Consider the following 14,861-nt stretch of genomic DNA (forward strand, 5'->3'; position numbering starts at 1 on the left):
GGTGCCTTGGCTCCGCTGGGCATGAGGGGGCCTCTCCGCTCGTGGCGGCGTTTGTGCGAGGCAGCCCCAGGGCTGCCATGTACGGTTACAAAACGGGGGGAGGCAGCCATGATAAATGCTGTGCCACTTGGCAGCCGCCGTGCTGCAAATCACGTGCTATGGTAGCGCCCAGGGGGGAGTGGGAGCTGCTCGCGGAGGTGGGCGCCCACCCCAGGGCAGAGCCCCGAGCCCCAAGGGGCTCAGCAGCAAGGGGGGCAGGCTGGTACCTTGCCCTCATCTGCCCGGCACGTGTAACGGTGAGCAGCCCTGCCAGTGGCACCCCAACAATACTATCTAAGCAGGGCAGAAAGCCTTTCACGAAAGATATTTATGCTTTGCAGACTATTTGCTAAGACCCGCTGTGATCCCACCCTGGCCTCCGACATGGCTGTGTCTGTATTATCAGTCCCACGTAGGGGCAGAGAACTGCCTGGCCCGTGGCATGCCTCATGTTTAGTGTCTGTAGTTCATTAAGACGAAGGGGCTAATTTTCACCTCCTGCCAGGCAGGGAGATATCAACACTAGAGCAGAGCTTGCCAATCTGGTGGCAGCATGGCTAAACCCAGTGGAAGCAGGGATGGACCCCAGTAGAAGGGCACTATGAAAGGGACAAAGATCACTCCCAACTTTACCATGCTGGCTTTTAGCTGCATCTTAGACAGGCTCCCAGCCCTCATACAGTTGAATCTTAAGCTGGGTCTTTGGCCCAAGTCTGAAAAGGTACCTGAAGCTTGGTCTGCCTTGGAAAGAAATGGGACCATACAGGACACCTCTCTGCCTCTAGCTTGGGAGGAGGAGGGACCTGTGGGAATGCATCCCTTTTTCTTGCTTTTCTCATACATCCCTTACTTTCTGACTTCTTTTTTTCCACATCAGTTTGATTCAGGGCCCCAGAAACCAATCTTCTGCTGACCTTTTCTGGGCAGTCTTACATGTCCTGGTGGGCAGAGCATCAGACACTGACTCCCCTGCCAGGAGTCCTTGCTTAATCCATGAAATAATCCCTGTGTCTGTGCTCTTGCAGGCAGAGGAGAGGAGAACAACAGAGAAGAGGAGATCAGACAGTGACAGAGGCCCAGAAAGCGAGCACGGCCAGAAGGTGAGTGGGGCCCCACGTTCCTTTGTGGGGACCCTTGTCTTGGAAGAGGAAATCAGAAGGATGTGCCTCCCTGCCAGTAGGAGTTGCCTGAGTCCTAAAGGAAGCAGCAATGTGCTCTTATGTGGTCCCCACTGTTCATCCCTCTTGTCATCCAAAGCTTTGCTGAGCAGCTAACACACCTGAAGCAAAGCAGCACTGGAAAGAGGTGACCGGGGACCTGCCCTTCACACCTTGTTGTGGCTGCTTAAGTCCTTAGCGCAGCAGCAGGGATGTTACGAAGGGTAACATGTGTTCACCCATGTGGCAGCACAGCCCTAGCTGGTTTCTGTCCCAAAAACATTTGCTTGTGGGTTGAAAGGCTCGGGCCGTATTAGCTACAGCTCCTCAGCAGAAGCTGAGTAGGATGGAGGTAAATTAAAGCACAGGCCTTCCCACTGACTGTTTAATGCAAACCCTGGAGGACATGCTGGCTCCCCTGAGCCTGCAGATGCTCTTAATTAATGGAGCACAAATTAAATAGCCCCACCTCAATGTGATTCATTAGGAGGACACAGATGGGCTCTTAAGCATTAATTCCAGCTGAGCCCCCCCTCCAGAGCAGAAAAGGGGAGCACGATAGCCTTGTGCTCCAGCTAACCACAGCTATGCTGCAACTGAGGTGAGCCCCTGGTCAGGGACCAGCTTCTGTGGGTCCCACAGCCACCTCTGCATCTACCCATGGGAGAGCACAGGCACCAGCCTCAGTCTTTCCCTCACTTTTGGCTTCCCCTTTGCCAAGGGTCAAGGTAATGGTGCAGGGCACTTCCTTTATCCTCCAGCTCTGGAGGTTGAACCCTGCTCTCTGTGTGCTGCTCAGCTCTTGCATGCTTCTCCTCTATGGGCACATCAGGATCTATTGTGGCAGGACCTGCTGTGCCTTACCGTGCCATGGGGCTGGGAGCTGTGGGGAGTATCTCCAGGCCTGTGCCCCAACCCAGGGACCAGTGCTTGCCCTTGCTTTGTGCCTTGTCTTTCTGTGGGCCTCCTATCTCCCTTCTTGGGGATGCAGTCTCAGGTCCCCCAGCTCCTGCCAGCTAACGAACGGAGGAGCAATTACTGCCACCCCATCTCTGGCCCATGCAGGTGGGTCTCCTTGGTAACAGGGCTTTCAGTCACTCCTTCCCTGCTGCTCTGCTTTTATCAGCAGTGCAACGCTGAGGAGTTAATTCCTGTTTGGGGATGGGGTGAGGGTGGCTGGCGTGGAAGGGCACGTGTATGAAGTGATGAATTATCCACTGGTAATTGGCTCCCCAGGACTCAGCTCTGCACTAAGCTATTCACTATGCAGTGTTGCTTGACAATACACCATAGCCAGTTGGCTCCTGTTTCCACCATGTCCATTAACCTGACAGCTGGGTTACCCACCTCTCCTGCTTCACATGCTCCATCAGCTCTGAACTATCTTTTCATTAAGCTTTAAATTTTTGAACAGTGGCAGCCCTTAACTAGTCTATAATGAGGAGGAGTGATAAATCAAGACGCTGAAAGCAATGAAGGTGAAGAGCCCCTTTGCTCTGAGAATGCTGCTCTTGGCACTCACAGTACTGTGTGCCCTGGGCACAGGGTCGGCCCTAGCCCTGTGTCCATGGGCTTCTGTGGGTGCCTGGTGGTCACAGAACGCTGTCTTCCTTCTTGACCCTGCAAGTGTGAATGATTTCATAGGCATAACTTTGATTTAAGTGTCCCAAAGTCTTCAGGTGGGGGGATTCATTAGCCTGGTGCAACTTCTATGAGAGTTCCACCTCTCAAATTCTATCGGGAGGTGTGCAAGCGCTCCAGGAACTAACTAACTGTATGTGGTAAGTAAACCTTAGCAAAGTGCCTCTTCCAGGAAAAATTGAGAACGTTTGGTTTTAAAACCTTCAGGTGAGCAGTAACACAGCAGGTGAAAGCCGCTGTCTAATTTATGCCTGCAGTTAAAGTGACTGCAAGTAAAAATGGGGCGAATCAATTCCATGGCCATTTGCACACAGAGTTACAGGGACATGCTTTAAAAGTTTGTAATCAGGTACTGAATATCTAGAATGAAAAACTACATCTTATGGCCGCTGCTTCACAGATCAGGAGGTTAGATATCGCTGCAGGAACCAGAAGGCTGTCTTCCTTCTTGACCCTGCAAGTGTGAAGGATTTCATAGGCATAACTTTGATTTAAGTGTCCCAAAGTTTTCAGGTGGGGGGATTCATTAGCCTGGTGCAACTTCTATGAGAGTTCCACCTCTCAAATTCTATCGGGAGATGTTGCAAGCGCTCCAGGAACTAACTAACTGTATGTGGTAAGTAAACCTTAGCAAAGTGCCTCTTCCAGGAACCAAAGAAACATTGCAGTTCAGGTTAGGGAAACAGCAGTGAAGCCTCATCTCATTAAGGCAAGAGGAATGTATCCAGATGACAAAATTGCTTAGGTGGAAGCCATTTTAATCCTGCAAAATGTAACACTATTTATGTAGTCTGGATGAAGTGGAACAACTTTTCAGAAATACGTTGCCACATATTATCATTATCATTGTTGAATATCCCTGGGAGGGAATGATTGCTTGTTCTGATTTGGCTATGGATTTACAATGTGACTCCAAGCAAGCCATGTAACTTCTTCCTGCCTCAGTTTCCCTTTCTGTAAAGTCAGCCAGCCCCGGGACCAGTATATTTAGGCTGTGGGTAAAGCAGAGCCCTTCTGTGTGCACATAACTTTAGAGAGAGCTGACCTTGCTTCAAGTTGTTTTCAAATATTTCCGAGCATTTCCGGTGGTAACAGTACAAAGTACGCTGAATGCAGATGTTTCAGACATTTTTATTAACAAGAAGCTCTTTTGCCTCCACTAGGATGGTGGGAAGTCAGTGCAGAAGAGCCCCGGAGACCTGAGTTTCCCCATGACTGGACGGGAACGCTCGGAGTACATACGCTGGAAGAGGGAGCGAGATCAGATTGACCTGGAGCGACTGGCACGTCACAAGAACGCGAAGGGCGAGTGGCGACGGGCTTGGGATGTGGAAAAGTCTGAGCACATGTAGGTCCTCCACTGTCACGGGGTGGTTTGTCTGCAGCAGGCCATCTAAAGCCAGTGATGAGATCTTGTGCAGATATTTATTGCTGATCAAATCCCATGCTGTCATGTGCCTCTCCATGACCAAATCCACATCACTGTCTCTTTCTTTTCTTGTCCATGTCTATCAGTGGGACCAGATATCAGAATGATTCTCGTATTTTCTTTCTGACATGAAGTCTCCTACCCTGATAGGAGATATTATGTGCTGGCAAAGATTGCCTGCCTTTGGTCCCACCAGGACATGGACTGTGGGAGGGAGGGGAGCGTGAATCACGGCTCAGTCTACGTCTGGAGGGTCCTTTCCATCTCCACATAGACAAATCCAATGGCAGGAGGGTGCAGGTGCTCTTCTAGAAACAGGGATGGACAAACTCGCATTGCTAGTCCACAGGTTTTCTCACTGCCCTGCTTGTTTCTCCTTTTCAATCACAGGACAGGCCAATGTGCCTAAATCCTCCACACCTCAAACTCAGCCCATTCAGGCACTGCAGTGTGAGGGGATCACTTCAAAGGGCCACTGATACGATATGGGGGAAATGCTGGGGACAGCAGTGAGGGAGAGCTCTTAATGGGATCTGACACTTCCTTGCTTTAAATGCTGTCCCTCTAACTGTGCTTGTCCAGCTGGTCACACCAGCTAGAAAGCTTTGGAGGATGACTTAGCACCTGCAGCAAGATAATGTTTTGATAGGGTGTGGGGTTAGGGGACATTACGTGGGTTTGCTGATAAAAGAGTTTGTACAGGGCAGATAGATGGGACAATCTTTTGGCTGAGGAATGGGACCAAATACATAGATTTTCAGTTACTGAGACGCCAATAATTAGAGGTGAATTGACTTCAGTGGGTGCTGAGTGTTGCTGGCAAGACAGCTCTGAGCCCTACTGTTCTCCTGTATATCCAATTTTAAGAGAAAAGCCATAATACAAAACAAGCAGGATTAGAAACCAACCAAACGAGTCTGATTGACAGGTCTGATCTGAGAAGACAAGTCCTGAAGTTACTTCAGATTGTGTTTAGAAGCTTGGGAAGCTTGCATTTGAGCCTTGTACAATTACACTACATCTATAGTCTTCATGGATGTTCACAGAATTAAATATATACATATATATGTATATGGGTGCTGATGTAAAGGTTTTAGAGGTTCTCCTTTGGGGTAGAATTGCCTCACAGCCTCATTTCTCCTGGTTAGTGCATGCAGTTTCAGCTCCTGCTGATAAACCTGCACATATTTGCCAGTGGGCAGGTGCAGAAGGGCCAAAGGCTGGAGCCTGTGTCGTCTTGAAGTCTCCTGCCCATGCTTTTGCACACCAGAGGAGTACGGTCAGGTCTGACAATGCCTGTTTTTAACCTGCAGGTTTGAAGAGGACTTTGTTAAGGATGGGGAGCCAGCCTTGGATAATCCCAGCAATAAGAAAGGTTGGCAAGGGACACCTAGACTCTGTCCTGACGCTAGTGAATGCTGATCGTGCGAATCCCAGTGCCACAGCAGCTGTCGTGGCTGTCAGTTGTGAAACTCTGCTTTCCTGGGCAAACGCCTCTGAGCGCAGTGTTGGGGTCTCAGCCCTCTCTGCTTTGCAGAGTGCTCAGGGGATGGGATTTGAGCGTCTGGGTGCTAGTGCTTTTTACCTTCCCAGGGAGAGCAGTGGCATAGTTTCTGTGACCTTGTATGACACAATACGGAGGCTCAGCGCTGCCTCCTTTCCCGAACACTGGTTTGAGAGGCAATCCTATTCCAGAGCACATCATCTCTGATCCCTGTGGCACATGCTGGCTTCTTTACTAGCATAAGTCCATCATGACTCCTGTTTCTCAGGAGATGGACTGGCAGAACAAAGCTTTCCCTTGTGACACCCTATCTGAACGTCAGGCTTTCTGCTGCATGTCCATTACAGAACCTCACTCACTTTTGTGCATGCTTTGCTTTGTCCTTTCAGGGGGAAGAAACGCAAGGAAATTCCAGCACAGGTCCTTTCCTCCCGACGGGAGAGGTGAGTAAACCACACGACTCAGTTGTGTCACCCCACTAAATGTCAGCACCTCTGATATGCCTTCATGGAGAGAGTTCTCTCAAGGCACTCTCGCAGATTTGGAGTGCCTTTTGGGGACATACCAAGTGGCTGCTCTCATAGCTGTGTGGTACGGTCTGTGCTGTGTGGCAAGGGAGAACAAGAACAAGTCTTCTAAGAACAGCACAAGAGAGACTGTATCGAAGGAATAAGATTTAAAGTTATAATTGGAAATTGGAATAAAAAATGCAGAGGAAACACCCCTAAATTCTCAATTTGTATTTATTACTTTAGAAAATGTATGTACAGTATGCATACAGCTTCAGAGGCTTCCCCCTCCAGAGGTACTTTCCAGTGATACAAGGATGTTGGCCCCTTCAGCAGTCCATCAACTGGTTCTGCCTGCTCTTGCATGGCATTTCCAACCTGTCTTCTAGGTGGAGGACAGCATGGAGTGAATGTGAGCGATCCTGGTCCGAAAGCAGTACCTGCTGTGAGCAGCCGAGCCAAAGGAAAGGACAGACTGACCGGCAGAGCCAGAAGGTAAGGAGGCTGGCAGCAGTGCCGCGAACTAGTGGTTGTGATATGCATGTCCTGGTCTCATTCCTTGCCTGATTGTGAAGAGGGACAGACAAAAAGTGATATTGTTCCACAATAGCATCTTTTCAGATGAGTTCACGTTGGCTGGGACTGTGTCTGGCAGGACTTCACTTAGTGGGGTTTGTGGTACTTGTGGGGTGCATCTTCGCTGTACTGACCCGCTGCATCAACTCTCAGCAGAACAGCCCAGGGGGGCCAGGGTTACTCTGTGACCAGATTTGGGTAGCACTGGCACATGCCCCAGCAAGCTTTTGAACACATTTTATCTGACTTCCAGGCACTGCTGATATTGAGGAGCAGCCTCCAAAGGTAGTTCCCAACTGAACCAATGGTAATTAGGACTGATGCTGTGGTACAGATGTCTTTTCTTCTTAAACAACTGTTCTTAAAGATGTGAGGAGGGAAGTGTCCTGCTCCTGCCAGCTGTGGGCAGCACACAGCAATATAGTAATTTGCACAGAAGTAGTTTCAGAATATCAGCAAACCTAAGTGCATTTTACAGGTTCGCCCACATTCTCCCAGGGGCCCCCTTCCCCTGCTGCTCTCCGTAATTAAATTTCAGTGCAGTCTCCAGTTTCCTGGAGCCACACTGACGGTTTAATAACAGTAATCGTCTTTACTGCCATGCCCTTTAGCGGGCAACAAAAGGATGAAGAGCTGATTGCATACCCTAAGCCTCTTCATTTATCCAGAACACAAAAGCATTCCAGTAGCTTTTAATGTTAGCATTCTTCAAACATCCAGGTCAGTTATGACCATGCATAAACAGATGTGCGCTTCATAGGGGTACTCACAGCATTACCCAGAAGAAGTTAGTTAGTTGGAGGTCAGCTGCTGCTTGCTGTTACTTGGCTGAAATGAAATGTTAGGCAGGGTCTGTGTGTGCAGGATTCTGCTGTGTCAGGACAGTAGTAGGTCTAATATGCAGAGCCTGGCACTGTATTAAGCCTGGAGATTTTTTTAATGTTGCTTTTGTTTCCAGTGGCTGTGCTTTGAGGAAATGCACTTCAGCAGCCATAACTCTCAGCTAGTTAAGCTGTGGACTGGGAATCTACTTACAGCACAAAGATGGGTTATCTTCTGTGTTCCTAAGCCCTGTTAGTTAATCATGCTTTTTAAAATTAAATTTAATTCTGATAAATTAATGAAGAATAGGATCAACAGCATGCAAATAATCAAGTTAGCTTTGTTTTTAAGTTACATTCCACCCCTTTCCATTCTTCAGCTCCATCCCCAATAAAATGTACTTGGGAAAGAAAAGCTGATGCGCTGTGCTCATGCTTGTTCTCCCCCAGCTGCTGGCTGCAGCACCGGGGAATTACAGCAGTTGCCAGAGGATGTGCAGGATGGGCATGCCAATAGATTTGCTTTATGTTGTTATTTTCTATGAATAACTTAGAAGGCTTCAGACTCCAGGCTGAACATTGCTGTTCAAAACTATGAAAGATGCAGTGATTACACACAGTTCTGCCCTGCCTGAAGATGCCAAACCAAACTCCCAGATCTCTACAACTACCCTCAGGAGTACGTGTGGTTCTGCTTCTAAGGTTTGCCACTGAAATTTGGTTATTTGTGATAGTAAAAAGAGGGACAGGGAGCTGGCCAGAGAGATGCAGAAATAAAATTTAAAATCAACGGGCTACAGCGCAGAGAGGGAAGAATTAAAAAATAGAGACAAGGAGCTGGACAGAGGGAGACAAGGCAGTGAGGGAAGAACTAAAAAATGGGGACAGGGAGGTGGACAGAGACATAGAAAGAAAATTTATGCACAGGAATTACCTCCTGCGCTGGAGAAGAGAAACAGAAGGAAAAAATATATCTACCTGATACTATATTTAAGAAGTTAAAGCACAGGTAGCTATTGGGCAGACACTACTACCCCCCCACTGGTTCTAAGATTTTTAACAGCCACAAATGACGTGACTTTAGGTCATCCTTTCTAAAAGACAGTATTTCTTACGGAATAGAGCCCTCCTAGAATCACACATCAGTTTTGGGCTAAACTGGATTCAAGGGGAAGGCTACCGATGCAGCACTGCTGTCTCTACTTCCCTCTGAACTTAACTCAGTTAAGTTATTATTAGTCGTCTAGGACTCCTCCAAGCTAATCAGAGAACACTGTTTCCTGAGACACCTTTCCTTTGGACTTTGATCCATCTGTTCCTTTAAAATGCACATATAGTGCCATCCTTTCTGCTTTGAGAAGGGTTCATGGGACACCTTATTGCTGCAGAGCAGATTGTGTCTTATTGCGGGAGAGATGCTCAGCGCTCCCAAGGGCTGGAAGAAATTGCTCAGAACAAGCAACTCATGGTTTCTGTCAGTGTTTGCTGGGAACATGAGTTATACCCACTGCAAAGATAATTTTCTTCCTTTCTCTCTCCTTCTTACTGCAATCTGTTGTTTCCCTGCACTTCAGGGCCTGGGGAGGTGGGAAGGTGCAGAGGAGGTTTCCCTGGGAGCTTCACGTGGTGGTATGTCTGGTTTATTCTGGTCACGTCTTCAGTGGCCGTGCCCACCTTGTCGCACCATGAGAGCTGGGGTGTGTCTCGGGGCCCTTCAGGGAGGATCAGGTGTATAAGGTGTGGGATCAGCAATTTAGCTCATCCAGATGTGGCCCACCCCGTCCTTCCTCCCAACCAGCAAAATATAAGGAAAGACTTCAGAAAATAATGATGATGTTAGAAGGACGTGATAACATGATAAACCTCATGCTTTCCATGTTTAATCCTAATGCAGTCATTCTTTTCTGCTCTGTGGACATTTTAGCTGTACAATTTAGATGAATATGGCTGGTTAATTGTGTACTGGGAGTAGACTGTAAACGAAAGAGCAGAGTTGATTTTGAGCAGCTTCTTGGAACGTACAAAGAGTTTGTTGCTTCCCTTTTATAGGCAGAGCAGACGGATGGATCACACTATGATCTGCTCCCTCCGTGCCACAGCCCCTGGGTCAAACGCCAGCCTCAGGTCCTGCCTCGGGCTCCATCTCTGCCCTGGGCAGACCCAGGGGAAAGGATGAAAGCCTGCCCACTCCCCTATATCCATCTCTTCTCCTCCTCCTCGGCAAAGGTTGACTTATGCCCCAAAGTGTGCCTGTGACAGGCAGATGCTGACTAGTTTCCAGAAATTGTAACAGGGTCTTGAGCCATTTCTTTTTCCTTCTACGCTGAGCTCTCAGAGCTGTGCCCAGAAGGAGTGCCTTGGCTAGCTGTCTTACGGCAGAAATTCAAAGAAGTAATGTTGGGCTGTGGGATTTAATGTTTTGTACAGACTGCCTCAGAGCCTCTGACTGGCCAGCTTGGAGCATTGTCTGATGACATCTCATTGAGCTGCCCCTCATTAGCGACCCTCAGAGTCCCTTCCTGCAGTGGTCTCTGTTTGCCTCTTCTGCTCCAGAGCTTAGAGGGGTCACTGGAGGCAGCCTCCTCTCTGCCAGTGGCTAGGACAGCCAGCATAATTTCAAACTGACTAGGGTTATATCTGGGTATCAGCACTTTTACCTGCTGTTATTTATAGTATTATTCCCTTGCTCTTCTCACCTCGCCTCAGCAGAAGATTTATGCACTGGGTCCAGCAGACTTAAGATCCCTTGTGCCCTGGACATGCCTCCTCGAAGCACATCAGAGTCAAAGCATGCCAGCAATGTCAACCAGTTCAAAGTGACAATTGTTTCTGGGACGGGTTCTTTATCTAGGGAGAGGGGAAGGTCAGCTAGCCAGATTACACAGCGAGGTTTAGCACCTTCTGTTGGTGGTTTGGGTGCTGGATCAGTCTCTAGGTCCTATAGGACTGCTCCAAGCTGCTTCCCCCTCTGGCTTATTAAGGACACCATACCCCGCTCCACACTCTGAGAGTGCCTTGAGGTGCTGGCAAATGCAATTTGCTCCTGCCCTAAGGACTTTGCTAGATAAAAAGACAGTGTGAAGCAGCTTAATGTGATTGCATGGTGGAGCTTGTGATGGCAATTCCCACACAATTTTCACAAGGGCATATGGGGTCACTGTAACACCCTTGCTTCTGGAAATGCCCGACTGTCCCGTCACCTCAATGTGTGTTTTCATTTTTTGTATCTTGGCTCAAATTTGCCAATGAAGAGGACAGTAAGCCCAGCAGAGTCTGTCTAGAGAAGAGTTTTAAGAGTATGGGGCAGGGAGAAATATGTATATATTATATATATGTGTATATATATATAAAATGTTTGTGTGATATAACTCACCAGGCACACATATGAGAAGGTAAGGGTTACTAAGACCCCTCCTTTCCCAGTAGCACTGCATGAGCAAATTCAGATTTATATTCACCCTAGCAAATTCAAACAAGCAAAAGAAAGCAGTTCATCGTGCAGCCTTTAAATAAGCTGTGGCCCTCTGGCACAGGATGTTGTAGCTGCTGCAAATTTATTATGGGGTCAAAATGCACTTACACAAATCCTTGGAAGATGCTGTCTACTAAGCATGACTCAACACAGAGATACCATCTCAGGCTCAGGAAATTCCAGACCTGCACATTTCTGGAAGCTGGGTAGGGTACTGGGGAGGTGTTGAACGCATTTGCCCTCTTTCCAAACTATACCCTAAGCATCTGCTAGTGAAGCTGAGAGTGGCAGAGAGCCTGGACTAGCTGGACCTTCAGTCTGATCCTTACGGCCATTCTTACAGTCTGCTTGCACATGTCCACATCTCCAATCTCCCAAGCTTTTTCAAAGCAATTTTATCCTTTACTGTCTGCCTCTGTCTGCTGTTGTGGAGATCTGGGACACTTGGGCATTGTCAGGTAAGCAGGACAAGACTGTGGCAGACATCAGCATAAGCAAACTGTCTATCTTATTAGTCTAGTGACAAATGTCTGTTCTGGCAATTGGATTTTATGTTTTCGTTACATTTAGAATTATAACAACCAGTTCATTAAGATTTAGTGGTCTCAGATGAGTGTCTCTGGAGGAGCTGAGTGCTTTGCAGGTGCCAGAAGGAACTGGACCAGTTATGTCTGCCACCTTTATCTCTTGTTACCTGGTCAAGGGGCTCGGACAAGGAACGCATGGCCCTAGTAGAAATTCCTACCCAGGTGTCAGGCAGGGAGAGTGGCTTTGCCATATGAGAACTTGAAGGCCTAAATTCTGAATTTTTTTCTTGACAGATGGGATGCAAAAGAAGGCGAGGACATGTCTTTTCTGAAGGATGACCTTGATGGCCAGGTGAGTTCATCAGTCAAGGCTGGTTGCTGAGTTTTCTCAAAACACGCACTGTCAGGAAAGTTGGAGGCTCTTGGCCAGTGCTGAGCTGGGAGACCTCTGTGTTGGGGTAAATGTACCCCTTGCTAGCGCTCTCCAAATGGCATGATGTGAGAGCAACTTCACTTCTTGCATTGACCCTCTGTTAGCACGACCCCACTTATTCTGGTCCCTGAACACTTCTCCACCTACATCCTTTTACTTCCTTTAATGGCCTCTGCAAATTTTTCCCCAAGTTTTGGGAACCATCATAGGCAAAGAATATCATACACTAATATTTTAATAAGCTGAACTAAATATCTCCTTTTCTCAGAGGAGCCTTGGTATGGACAAGCGGAAGAGCAGAGGGGAGGAGGGGGTGGAAGAGAACTGCACAGCTGAGCTGGAGGAGAAGGTGAAACAGCCAAGCCTCCAAGATCATGCGGCCTCCTCATCACAAAGGCTACAAAGTGGAAAGGTCCAGTCTGCCCACAATGGCCAGAAGGAGGAGCGGAGAGGAGTGAAGGGCTTCAGCATGGAGGTGTCTGTGGCCAGCACAGGTGACTCAGAGCCAGGGCCCAAGCCAAGTAAGGAGGGCATTGGGGAAGATGCCAATGGGAAGCCTGGCACTGCTGACATCTCTCAGGAGAAGGAGAGCACTAACAGCACTGCTTCGCAGAGCAGCCTTCCAAGCACTGCACAAGCCACCAGGCACGGCAGTGAGGAGACCTTGCCATTGCCCATCGGAGCGAATTTAGATGGAGCTGGCTTAAAGAAAAACACAGCTTCAGAACGGGAGTCCACTGAGGACTCTTCAAACGGCCATGGAGGAAAGCTTGACACAGCAGCAGGAGACAGACTGGATGCAGGTCAAGGACAGCTGGTGAGCAAAAGAGGGGAGGAAGTGACCCCAGACACTGCCCTTCAGGGGCAAACACTTGCACTGAAAGGAGGTGAAGATGCTGAAGGCACTGAACACAGAAGAGAGCCTTTGCCCCCAGGGAAAGTCAACTCTGACAAGACTGTTGTGTCTGAGCAGGACACGGCAAAATCACAGTCCAGAGAAGGGGACCAGCCTGAGGATTGCAAGGACAAGGACAGTGGGGATGCTCTCAACTAGCAAAGATTGTACCGGCTTGCCTGAGACAGAAGGTGAGTTCCTGACCCCACTCCCCACGGTGTGTTTGTTATCCCGTTGCTCCCAGTCATATTACAGATGCACAACTCCATTTTCTGTGGCCGTAATGGCATCATACCAGGTAACTATCCAAAAGTGTTAATTAACAGTGATATGGATCCCTCAGATAGTCTAAATCTGTGCATCACAAAGACCTGCCCTGGAGTGGATGGGGAAACAATGGAAAGTCAGACAGGAAAATTTGGACAGAAGACTGGACTGCTGAGTCTGGTTGGTGACATGAATTAGTTAGGGAACAAAGTGAAACTATTCCTGGGAAGGGATAACCTCAGAAAGGATAGCAGGATTAATTTATTTCTGTCTCTGGGATGATCACAACTAGAATAACTTGAGGTCAGCATGGTCCCTTTCCCAAAGCACTTGCAAAGCTATAGAGGCCCACCTTGTGGACAGTAGTTTGAAGAAGCTCAACTGCACATGGGATTCTCTTCCCAGTACAAGATCTGTGAATGCTACTTTGAATTATACGTGTGATAATACTAATGTGCAAGGCAGTGTATAAATACAAAGGGTGAGATGGTTCCTGTTAAAAAGGCCTATGAACCAAACAGAAAGCAGGAAGAATAGATCTGGTTACGTAGCGACGCTCCAGGTTTTACTCAAGCAAAGAAGTTTCTTCCAGAAAGGCATATGCAGAACAAGAAAAGCCAGGAGAAAGAACAGAGTATGATAGGCAGAAAAATAAGGTAGAAATTAGGAGGAAGGGGCAAGGAGAGAGCATAGAGGCTCTTCAGCAGTTACCTTTGCAAGACATGTTTTTTCCAGGCAATGTCACACACAGATCAGGATATCACACCCACAGGTGCTAGATCAGACGGATAAGTCACGATGTGATTCTACCACGAGGTTAGGCAGTAAGGTTGCAAATCACCTAACTCAGGCTGAGCACAGAGGCACCTAACTTAAGATCTGGGCTTTTTTTCTCTTCAAAGGAGAGACATGAGCATTTCCAGAATGCAATCCAGCTTGCCTAATACCTGAATTGCTCTCAGGATACTCCTGCCTCTATCCTTTAAGTAGAGAGACAGCAGCTATATTCCATAAGTGGGCACTTCAGGCAATTAGCTGCTCAAAGCTAGGCAGGCAGATTGCCCCCACCAAGCGCCTTTCCCTGATTCCAGCAGGCTTTTCTTCAGACCCCAACCCAGCAGCTTGCCACCGGGTATTGCTTAGTATTCATGCCAGAGGCACAAATAGCTTAGGCATGAAGTTGTTAAGCTGCTAACAAAAAGACTTTCACTATAATTCAATACTATACAAAAGGCATGGAGAAGCGCAAGTGTTGCATCTGTTTAAAGAAGACAAAACACCAAGAACCAGCAGGAGCTGGTTCTGTGCTTGAACAAAAATTCCTTCAAGTGAGGGAAATTAATTCCAACAGCATTTAGGAAAATGTTAAGAGACACCTGGATGCACATAGCAGGAGTTTACTGTCCACGCCATGCCTCTCCAATCTACCAAAAATCCCCCCAAAGTAGAGGATGAAGGAATTAATGACTACTTTTCTCACTCAGGATAACTTTAATTAGACACCAACTAAGAGGAAACAGTAAATTACAGTAGTCCACTTTTATCTCAGCGATGGAGATTCCTATGGTTTGGTAATAGGGCCCTGAGTCCA

At 47.9% G+C, this 14,861-nt stretch overlaps 1 protein-coding gene across 1 annotated transcript in view; it reads left to right on the forward strand.

Annotated features, from left to right (window-relative positions):
- Positions 1 to 13,162, forward strand: part of LOC104081816 (uncharacterized protein C15orf52 homolog) — a gene marked incomplete at its 5' end in the record, with an annotated part of 34,628 nt that extends 21,466 nt beyond the window's left edge. The window contains 7 exons of the mRNA XM_009584689.1: positions 1,065 to 1,139; positions 4,001 to 4,185; positions 5,580 to 5,641; positions 6,160 to 6,213; positions 6,669 to 6,774; positions 11,970 to 12,027; positions 12,377 to 13,162. Coding sequence (XP_009582984.1) covers positions 1,065 to 1,139; positions 4,001 to 4,185; positions 5,580 to 5,641; positions 6,160 to 6,213; positions 6,669 to 6,774; positions 11,970 to 12,027; positions 12,377 to 13,162 — 1,326 coding nt within the window. The remainder of the gene's footprint in view (positions 1 to 1,064; positions 1,140 to 4,000; positions 4,186 to 5,579; positions 5,642 to 6,159; positions 6,214 to 6,668; positions 6,775 to 11,969; positions 12,028 to 12,376) is intronic.
- Between the last annotated feature and the right edge of the window lie 1,699 nt (positions 13,163 to 14,861).

Source organism: Fulmarus glacialis, unplaced genomic scaffold (genome assembly GCF_000690835.1).
Source record: "Fulmarus glacialis isolate BGI_N327 unplaced genomic scaffold, ASM69083v1 scaffold25299, whole genome shotgun sequence".
Lineage (NCBI taxonomy): Eukaryota > Metazoa > Chordata > Aves > Procellariiformes > Procellariidae > Fulmarus > Fulmarus glacialis.